General features: G+C 48.7%; 1 protein-coding gene and 2 non-coding genes across 5 annotated transcripts in view; 2 read left to right on the forward strand and 1 right to left on the reverse strand.

Annotated features, from left to right (window-relative positions):
* The window catches only part of LOC140730914 (syntaxin-2-like), a 91,526-nt gene extending 86,887 nt beyond the window's left edge, over positions 1–4,639 (reverse strand). For 2 of the 3 annotated variants that reach the window (XM_073051962.1, XM_073051961.1), the window contains exon 1: positions 4,514–4,639. In XM_073051962.1, the coding sequence (XP_072908063.1) occupies positions 4,514–4,543 (30 nt within the window). In that variant the 5' untranslated portion in view covers positions 4,544–4,639. The remainder of the gene's footprint in view (positions 1–4,513) is intronic. The other variant, XM_073051960.1, reaches the window with a different exon arrangement.
* A 3,888-nt stretch (positions 4,640–8,527) lies between these two features.
* Positions 8,528–8,600, forward strand: trnaf-gaa (transfer RNA phenylalanine (anticodon GAA)). Its single transcript has one exon. It is a non-coding gene; the product is annotated as a tRNA-Phe (tRNA).
* An 862-nt stretch (positions 8,601–9,462) lies between these two features.
* Positions 9,463–9,535, forward strand: trnaf-gaa (transfer RNA phenylalanine (anticodon GAA)). Its single transcript has one exon. It is a non-coding gene; the product is annotated as a tRNA-Phe (tRNA).
* The last annotated feature ends 1,151 nt before the right edge of the window (positions 9,536–10,686 follow it).

Genomic DNA, 10,686 nt, shown 5'->3' on the forward strand with positions numbered 1-10,686 from the left:
GTGCATGGTGACATGTATGTACTTTGATAATAAATTTACTTGGAACTTTTGAACTTTATTTGGGACAACTCTTAAAGACCAAAAACTAATTCAGAAATTAGCCAGGATTTCCTTTGTTTCTTTGGGACATTATGCCTCTTAATTGGAACAGAAGAATGTTGGTGTCGAACAGTTTGTAACTAGCACCAGTTACATTCACTTAATTGTCCGTTAGACACTACACTACGCTTAAAGCAAATATTTTTTTTAAACTGTCAATTGTGGCACTTGCGTTCAAAAAGCAGTGTTTTGTCACTGGTAATTAGCGAGAAATAAGCAGCAAGACAATTCAGAACTGTTTTGCTCACTGCAGTTTCAGGTATTTAGGCCAGGAGATGCCAGAAAATGGCCAGGAGTGAAGATGAAATGATTTCACTACTTCAACAAGTTAGGATCTAAGAATCTGAAGGTATTGACAATCTTCTTGAATGTTACAATGAAAATGAGGATTTGGAGGATGTGATCATTGAAGGAAGCCTAATATCTGCACTAGGTGTCTGTGCTGATTTTGTTCATTTAAAGTCAATCAAGAGAACACGACAGTGTACGCTGGGCAAATTCTTCATCACTGAGGCCTGACGTGGTCATTCTGTGAGAAACCTCAAAGCAGGTGGTCATGGTACAACCGAGAGGGCCTTGGGAAGACCGGATTGAGGTGTTCAAGCAGGAGCTGGTAGAGCAGTTCCTCTGACAGGGAGGAGGGCACAGTGAGAGACTGTAGATGGGCGTGTAGAGGTTATGTTGGTTGCTCACTCTGCAGAACCTACTCTCTCCTTGACATTGCAGGGATTGTACAGAAGCACCCTCAGGACCATCATGGAAACTGCTGAGTGAGCCTCCAGACGGCTATAGATCAGAGGTGTGACCCATGGGCCTGCTGGGACACAAGCCAGGGCCTGATCAACCCTTGGCTGGGTCACCTGGCCGAGGGCGTTTGATGTTGAAAGACCCAAAACACCCAGTGATCCCGAGTTACATCACTGATGAGGTGTCCCTATGTGTCCTGGGATGTATCTCAGCATTTCCATCCATTAACTATTAGGAACCAACACAGTTTTATAGTACTGGAATAGTATACATAGTTTTCTAATGTGTTCAGTTTTTCACTTAAAAATATATAATTTGTTACTCAGCTAAGTGGTAGTATGCCTTTTTAACTATTTCCATGAACTCGAGCTAATTAAGACAGCTGCTTAATTTGGCCAAAATACACTCTGATGCATCCCAATTCACCAGAATCCCCAACTGTATTTGAAGACAAAAGACATAATTCTAATTACTGCGAAGCCTAAAGGCAAAAGACTGCTTACAAAGTTCACTCCTTTAAAACCACACTGTGGTTTGCAGCACTCACAGCTCACGCGTGACCTCAGACTCTTCAGCAAAGTTCTGTGGGCAACAGTGTGTCTGCACAGAATTCACACCATAGACTCGGAGGTATAATCAGTGCCCTCTGGACAAGATTTCTCCGTCAAAGGCATAACTTGTTTAACAGATGTGGAGAGTTTCAGTGGAGCAGCGTGCACTGCTTCCGATCCCAAGCCCACCTGTAAAAGGAGGGAGGGAGGGCTGGGCATGGAGCGAACAGCCCCATCCTGTGAAAACCCTGAGCTACAGAAACACCAACAGAAGCCTCAAAGACCTCACCCCTGGGAGGGGAAGGATCTTCGCCTGGAAGGTGAATGAAGTCGTGTGGTGAACGTGGAAGCCACACGACCTATCAAACTTCGGCCCAGGACAGAGGACTCTGGCCAGCTATGCCTCAGTAGGGGTGATGGGCTTTCGAAAAAGACTTTCTGGGTAAAACTCCAAAGTTCTGACCAACAGAATGGCTGCTGCACTTCCCAGCTTGCAACAGTGACCACACCGCAGTCTAGTTTCCCCAATGCCAAATACATTGGAACAACGCCCCAGGGAGTGAGGGGGGTGTGAGTGGGTGAAAGGACACAACGCCCCGAGGAGTGGTTGAGAGAGCGTATGCATTACTCAGGGGTCAGGATGTTGGGACACTTTACCCGGGAGGGGTGGAGAAGGCGGAAAAAAAACCAATGGCGGACGGGTGGGTAAGGAAGGGGACATAATTCCCAGGAGGAGGGACAATACACTGCCGAGGATGGGGGTGAGGGGGAAGAGAGACATATTACATTGAGGAAGACAATACTGGTGGAGTGGGGGGGAGGGAACACATTACCCAGGGGAGGTGAGGAGGTGGGGAAGACAATACCGGTGGAGTGGGAGGGGGGTGGAGGAGAAACATTACCAAGGGAAGGTGAGGAGGTGGGGAAGACAATACCGGTGGAGTGGGGGGGAGGGAACACATTACCCAGGGGACATGAGGAAGACAATACCGGTGGAGTGAGGGGGGGAAAACACATTACCCAGGGGAGGTGAGGAGGTGGGGAAGACAATACCGGTGGAGTGGGAGGGGGGTGGAGGAGAACACATTACACTGGAAGGGATGGGGAAGGCAACAATACCAGTTGAGTGGGGGGAGGAACACACATTACCCAGGGGAGGGGAGGAAGACAATTCCAGTGGAGTGGGGGGTGGAAGACATTACCAAGGGGAGGTGGAGAAGACAATTCCGGTGGAGTGGAGGGTGGAAGACATTACCAAGGGGAGGTGGAGAAGACAATACCGGTGGAGTGGGGGTGGAAGACATTACCAAGGGGAGGTGGAGAAGACAATACCGGTGGAGTGGGGGTGGAAGACATTACCAAGGGGAGGTGGAGAAGACAATTCCGGTGGAGTGGGGGGTGGAAGACATTACCAAGGGGAGGTGGAGAAGACAATTCCGGTGGAGTGGGGGGTGGAAGACATTACCAAGGGGAGGTGGAGAAGACAATTCCGGTGGAGTGGGGGGTGGAAGACATTACCAAGGGGAGGTGGAGAAGACAATTCCGGTGGAGTGGGGGGTGGAAGACATTACCAAGGGGAGGTGGAGAAGACAATACCGGTGGAGTGGGGGGTGGAAGACATTACCATGGGGAGGTGGAGAAGACAATTCCGGTGGAGTGGGGGATGGAACACACATTGCCCAGGTGAGGGGAGGAAGACAATACCGGTGGAGTGGGGGGTGGAAGACATTACCAAGGGGAGGTGGAGAAGACAATTCCGGTGGAGTGGGGGGTGGAAGACATTACCAAGGGGAGGTGGAGAAGACAATTCCAGTGGAGTGGGGGGTGGAAGACATTACCAAGGGGAGGTGGAGAAGACAATTCCGGTGGAGTGGGGGGTGGAAGACATTACCAAGGGGAGGTGGAGAAGACAATTCCGGTGGAGTGGGGGGTGGAAGACATTACCAAGGGGAGGTGGAGAAGACAATTCCAGTGGAGTGGGGGGTGGAAGACATTACCAAGGGGAGGTGGAGAAGACAATAACGGTGGAGTGGAGGGTGGAAGACATTACCAAGGGGAGGTGGAGAAGACAATTCCGGTGGAGTGGGGGGTGGAAGACATTACCAAGGGGAGGTGGAGAAGACAATTCCGGTGGAGTGGGGGGTGGAAGACATTACCAAGGGGAGGTGGAGAAGACAATACCAGTGGAGTGGGGGGAGGAACACACATTGCCCAGGTGAGGGGAGGAAGACATTATCAAGGGGAGGTGGAGAAGACAATTCCGGTGGAGTGGGGGGTGGAAGACATTACCAAGGGGAGGTGGAGAAGACAATTCCGGTGGAGTGGGGGGTGGAAGACATTACCAAGGGGAGGTGGAGAAGACAATTCCGGTGGAGTGGGGGGTGGAAGACATTACCAAGGGGAGGTGGAGAAGACAATACCGGTGGAGTGGAGGGTGGAAGACATTACCAAGGGGAGGTGGAGAAGACAATACCGGTGGAGTGGGGGGTGGAAGACATTACCAAGGGGAGGTGGAGAAGACAATTCCGGTGGAGTGGGGGGTGGAAGACATTACCAAGGGGAGGTGGAGAAGACAATACCAGTGGAGTGGGGGGAGGAACACACATTGCCCAGGTGAGGGGAGGAAGACATTATCAAGGGGAGGTGGAGAAGACAATTCCGGTGGAGTGGGGGGTGGAAGACATTACCAAGGGGAGGTGGAGAAGACAATACCGGTGGAGTGGTGGGTGGTTAGAAATACACATTACATTAGAAGGGATGGGGAAAGGCAACAATACCGGTGGAGAATGGGTGGGTGGGGCGATACATTGCCTGAGGGTGGGTGGACACACATACCCAGGGGATGTGGGGAAGACAATACCAGTTGAGTGGGGGGAGGAACACACATTGCCCAGGGGATGTGGGGCAGACGACAATACTCCTAGAGGTGGTTGGAGAAGGGGGAACGGCGAACAGCGACTACCCGCGGTCGGACCGCCAGGCCTCCGCCTTCCAGTCCCGGGTAACGGTCCTGCGCTTGTCCGACGGACGGGGAGGGGAGGTGTTGTCGGGGGAGTCAGGGTGGCGGGGTTGGGGATGGGGGTGAATGTTCTGGTCTCCGACCGCCACTCACTCACCGCCCGCAGGTCACCGAGCCGGTCCTTCATGCCGAAACCACCACCGTCGCCGCCGCCGGCACCGCACAGGCTGCCTTCAGCAGCGCCGGCAACCGCACATGCGCACCGGCGCCCCGCGGCTGCAAGCCCCGCCCCTCTTACTCTGCAGCTGCAGACCCCGCCGCCTCAACACCAAGCCACGCTCCTCCCACCCAGCTGCGGTAAGCCCCGCCCCTCCTGTCCCTCAGCGGCAAGCCCCGCCCACATCGCAAGCCCCGCCTCTTCCATCTCACCACTACAAACCCCGCCCACAGCCGTCTGTCCCCGCCCCCAGCCCTGTCCATCGCCCATCCCACATTGACTGTGCTCTCACCCGCAATAAACTCCATCCCTTGCCCCACCTACAGCTCTGTTAATCCCCCAAACCCCGGCTGCCATTAGCGTTCCTCACATTAGCGCCAACCCTATTCCTTATCTGGCCTGCCAATCAATCTCGGGACTGACTCCAGCCCCTCCCACAATGTCCCCAAAAGTCCCGCCTCAAACCAAACGCAAATCCGTCAAGCAGCATCAGAATTAGAATCAGGTTTAATATCATTGGCACATGGTGTAAAACATTGTAGTTTTGCAGTAGCAAATTGCAATACATAATAATTTTAAACCTATAAATTACAAAAAGAAATATATTTTTAAAAATAATATAAGTAGTGCAAAGAGAGAGCAAAAAATGATAAGGTAGTGTTCGTGGGTTTATTATCCATTCAGAAATTTGATGTCAGAGGGGAAGAAAGTGTTCCTGAATCGTTGAGCGTGTGTCTTCATCCCTCCCTGATGGTAGCAATGAGAAGAGGACACATCCTGGGAGATGGGGGTCCTTAATGATCGATGCCATTTTTTTGAGGCATGGCTTCTTGAAGATGTCCTTGACGCTGGGAGGTTAGTGCCCTTGATGGAGCTGGCTGAGTTTACAACTTTATGCAGCTTTTTCAAATCCTGTGCAGTGCCTCCCCTATACCACAAGTTGATACAACCAGTTAGAATACTCCCCACGGTACAATTACTACTGTGAGAGTCTTTGGTGTCATACGAAGTCTCCTCAAACGCCCAATGAAATCTAGCCAGATAACTCAGTACTGCGTCTTCCAGCTTCAGGCCACTCACATTCTCTGCCTTCTGGTCTCATTCCAATCGCAATGAATCGTCGCAGCAAGCCCCACCTCTCCCACCCTGCAGCTGCAAACCCCGACCACACCACCAAGCCCTGTCCCCACCCCAAACCTGCAAGACCCACCAGAGCCCCAAGCCCCATCCTTCCTGCTAATCCGTTTAGCATTCTCCACCAATCTGTCTTTCACACGTGCGTCGTGCTCTTGCTCTCCAGCCCATTGACATCACCCACTTATCCCCATCACAAGCCTGAACTGCATCTGCAGTATTGTATTTCTCCTGAGCCCTGTGCCATGTACCTCACTGTTCCAGCATCTGGGGTTTTCCAATTCACCTCTGCCTTTTACCTCACCATTCCAGAATCTGCAGTATTGTATTTTCCTCAACATCTCTTATACCGTCTGGGTAGTCTCCAGCCCCTTGGTATGAACATCGAATTCTCCAACTTCCGGTAATTCCCTCCCTCTCCCTTCCCCATCCCACTTCTACTCTGTCTCCTCTTCTAGCTGCCTATCACCTCTCATAACTCTGCCTTCTTCTACTACCCATAGTGCTTTCCCCCTAGATTCCTTCTTCACCTCTCCTGCCTATCCCCTCCCTGCTTCCCCTCCCCCACCCCTTGATCTTTCCTCTGATCGGTTTTCCACCCTCTCCCCACCTTCTTTATAGGGCCCCTGCCCCCTCCTTCTTTAGTCCTGACGAAGGGTTTCAACCCGAAACGTTGACTGCTTCTTTCAACGGATGCTGCCCGGCCTGCTGAGTTCATCCAGCTTGTTTGTACGTCTTGTATTTCTCTTTGCTTTGCACCTCACTGTTCAAGTATCTGCAGTTTTTTGCTTGTCTTGTGCTTTGTACCTCAACATTCCTGCATCTGCAGTATTGTATTTCTCCTGAGCCCTCTGCCATGTACCTCACTGTTCCAGCATTTGGGGTTTTACAGTTCACCTTGCCTTTTGCCTCACCATTCCTGCATCTGCAGTATTGTAATTCTCCTCTGATTTGTACCTCACTATTCCTGAATCTGCAGTACTGTATTCCTCGCCCTTATATCTCATTGTTCCAGCATTTCTTTTTCTCCACCTTCTACTTTTAGTTTTTAAATATCTTAAACTTTTATTTTGAGATACAGCATGAAAACAAGTCCTTTCTGCCCAATCACATCCACATGTCCAATTAAGTCTTTGGAATATGGGAGGAAACCAGAGCATCCGGGGAGCATATCTCCTCCCAATCACAATGAATGAAAATCAACAAACCGCAGGTGTGGGAAATCTGGACGGAAAACAAAAATTCCACATCAGGACAGGTTCAAGTAAGGAGGCATGGGATTCAAGGGGACATTGCTTTGTGGATCCAGAACTGGCTTGCCCACAGGAGGCAAAGAGTGGTTGTAGACGTGTCATATTCTGCATGGAGATTGGTGACCAGTGGGGTGCCTCAGGGATCTGTTCTGACTCTTCGTGACTTTTATAAATGACCTGGATGAGGAAGTGGAGTGATGGGTCAGTAAGTTTGCTGATGACACAAAGGTTGGAGGTGTTGTGGATAGTGTGGAGGGCTGTCAGAGGTTACAGTGGGGCATTGATAGGATGCAAAACTGGGCTGAGAAGTGGCAGATGGAGTTCAACCCAGATAAGTGTGAAGTGGTTCATTTTGGTAAGTCAAATATGATGACAGAATATAGCATTAATGGTAAGACTCTTGGCAGTGTGGAGGATCAGAGGGATCTTGGGGTCCGAGTCCATAGGACACTCAAAGCTGCTACGCAGGTTGACTCTATGGTTAAGAAGGCATATGGTGCACTGGCCTTCATCAATCAAGTTTAAGAGCCAAGAACTAATGTTGCAGCTATTTAGGACCCTGGTCAGACCCCACTTGGAGTACTGTGCTCAATTCTGGTCACCTCACTACAGGAAGGTTGTGGAAACCATAGAAAGGGTGCAGAGGAGATTTACAAGGATGTTGCCTGGATTGGGGAGCATGTCTTATGAGAATAGGTTGAGTGAACTCGGCCTTTTCTCCTTGGAGCGACAAAGGATGAGAGGTGACTTGATAGAGTTGTACAAGATAATAAGAGGCATTGATCGTGTGGATAGTCAGAGGCTTTTCCCCAGGGCTGAAATGGCTAGCACGAAAGGGCATAGTTTTAAGGTGCTTGGAAGTAGGTACACAGGAGATGTCAGGGGTAAGTTTTTTACGCAGAGAGTGGTGAGAGTGTGAAATGGGCTGCTGGCGGTGGTGGTGGAGGCAGAAACGATAGGGATTTCTAAGAGACTCCTGGATGGCTACATGGAGCTTAGAGAAATAGAGGGCTACGGCTAAGCCTAGGTAGTTCTAAGTCAGGGACATGTTCGACACAGCTTTGTGGGCCGAAGGGCCTGTATTGTGCTGAAGGTTTTTCTATGTTTCTATGCTGGAAAGATGAGTTACAACATAGAGCAGAACCACAATTGTGCAGAATGGAACGGTAAAGTACAAAGCACAGAGAAATACAATACTGCAGATGCTGGAACGGTGAGGTACAAAGCACAGGGAAATACAATACTGCAGATGCTGGAATGGTGAGGTACAAAGCACAGGGAAATACAATACTGCAGATGCTGGAATGGTGAGGTACAAAGCACAGGGAAATACAATACTGCAGATGCTGGAATGGTGAGGTACAAAGCACAGGGAAATACAATACTGCAGATGCTGGAATGGTGAGGTACAAAGCACAGGGAAATACAATACTGCAGATGCTGGAATGGTGAGGTACAAAGTACAGGGAAATACAATAATGTACTGCAGTAACACAACCCTAATACTAATGCAGTACTGCAATACTAATACAATGCACAGGAGAAATACAATATTGTAGATATATCAGCCGAAATAGCTCAGTTGGGAGAGCGTTAGACTGAAGATCTAAAGGTCCCTGGTTCAATCCCGGGTTTCGGCACTGTTACTTATTTATTGGGTATCGCAGTAGTATAGCAGTTAGTTTTATAGTGGACACTATTAACATATTGAGTTCAGAGTTCAATTCCGATATCCTCTGTAAGCAACTTTGTACATCCTTCCCATGTGCACATGGGTTTCCTCCCACAGTCCAAAGACCTACTGGTTAGTAGGTTAATTGGTCAATGTAAATTGCCCTGTGATTAGGTTAGAGTTAAATTGTTGGATTGTTGGTTTGGTGGACCAGAAGACTTGTTCTGTGTAGTAACTCTAAATAAAATAAATAAAATTCTGGAACAGTAAGATAGAAAGCAGAGGATAGTCACAATCCCACGGATACAGCAGCAGTGAGGTACAAGGCACAGGACGAGGAAAATAATTCAGACAGCAGAATGATGAGGTACAAAGCACAGGGAAATACAATACTGCAGATGCTGGAATGGTGAGGTACAAAGCACAGGGAAATACAATACTGCAGATGCTGGAATGGTGAGGTACAAAGCACAGGGAAATACAATACTGCAGAGGCTGGAATGGTGAGGTACAAAGCACAGGGAAATACAATACTGCAGATGCTGGAATGGTGAGGTACAAAGCACAGGGAAATACAATACTGCAGATGCTGGAATGGTGAGGTACAAAGCACAGGGAAATACAATACTGCAGATGCTGGAATGGTGAGGTACAAAACACAGGGAAATACAATACTGCAGATGCTGGAATGGTGAGGTACAAAGCACAGGGAAATACAATACTGCAGATGCTGGAATGGTGAGGTACAAAGCACAGGGAAATACAATACTGCAGAAGCTGAAATGGTGAGGCACAAGACAGAGGAGAACCACAATACTGCAAGTATATCAGCTGAAATAGCTCAGTTGGGAGAGCGTTAGACTGAAGATCTAAAGGTCCCTGGTTCAATCCCGGGTTTCAGCACTGGGATTTACTTATTGGGTGTCACAGTTAGCATGACACTATTACAGATCAGGGTATTCGAGTTCACAGTTGTAAACTGTGATGTAAACAAGTTTATACATCCTGTATAACTCTGTAAACAAGTTTACACATCCTCTGGGTATATACATGTGTTTCTTCTGGTCTCTCTGGTTTCCTCCTACAGGCCAAAGTTACCCCAGGGTAGTTGGTCATTTTACGTTGTCCCATGATTAGGTTGGGGTTAAACCAGTGCGGTGCTGGGAGACATGGGTTGGTGTGCCAGAATGACCTGTTCCGTGCTGTATTTATTAATAAATAAATAAATAAATAAATAAATAGAATTCTGGAATGGTGAGGGACAAGGTAAAGGAGAATTGCAATACCATAGATACAGCATCAGTGAGGAACAAGGTAGAGGAGAAGCACAATACTGCAGATACAGCAAAGCTGAGGTACAAGACACAGGAGGAGCAAAATACTGCAGATATGAATACTGAGATATGAAGTGGGAAATACAGTACTGCAGATTCTGGAAAGGTGAGGTACCAGGCAGAGGAAAAATACAATGCCGCAGATGCTGGAATCGTGAGGTATAAGGCAGGAGAAAAATACAATATCGCAGATGCTGGAATGATGAGTTACAACACGCAGGGAAATACAATACTGCAGATTCTGGAATGGTGAGGTACAAAGCACAGGGAAATACAATACTGCAGATGCTGGAATGGTGAGGTACAAGGCAGAGGAAAAATACAATACCACAGATGCTGGAATAATGAGGTACAAAGTGCAGGGAAATACAATACCGCAGATGCTGGAATGGTGAGGTACAAAGCACAGGGAAATACAATACTGCAGATGCTGGAATGATGAGGTACAAAGTGCAGGGAAATACAATACTGCAGATGCTGGAATGGTGAGGTACAAAACACAGGGAAATATGATACTGCAGATGCTGGATCAGTGAGGTACAGAGCACAGGAGAATCACAATAAATGGGAGAGTGAGCAGCCAGAGGTCATGGTCCATTTAGGTACCAATGACATAAGTAGGAAGAGGGATGATGTTCTGCAAAGTGAATTCAGGAAGTTAGGTGCTAAGTTAAAGGACAGGACCTCCAGGGTAGTGATCACAGTATTGCTACCTGTGTC

The sequence above is a fragment of the Hemitrygon akajei genome, chromosome 7, assembly GCF_048418815.1.
Source record: "Hemitrygon akajei chromosome 7, sHemAka1.3, whole genome shotgun sequence".
Lineage (NCBI taxonomy): Eukaryota > Metazoa > Chordata > Chondrichthyes > Myliobatiformes > Dasyatidae > Hemitrygon > Hemitrygon akajei.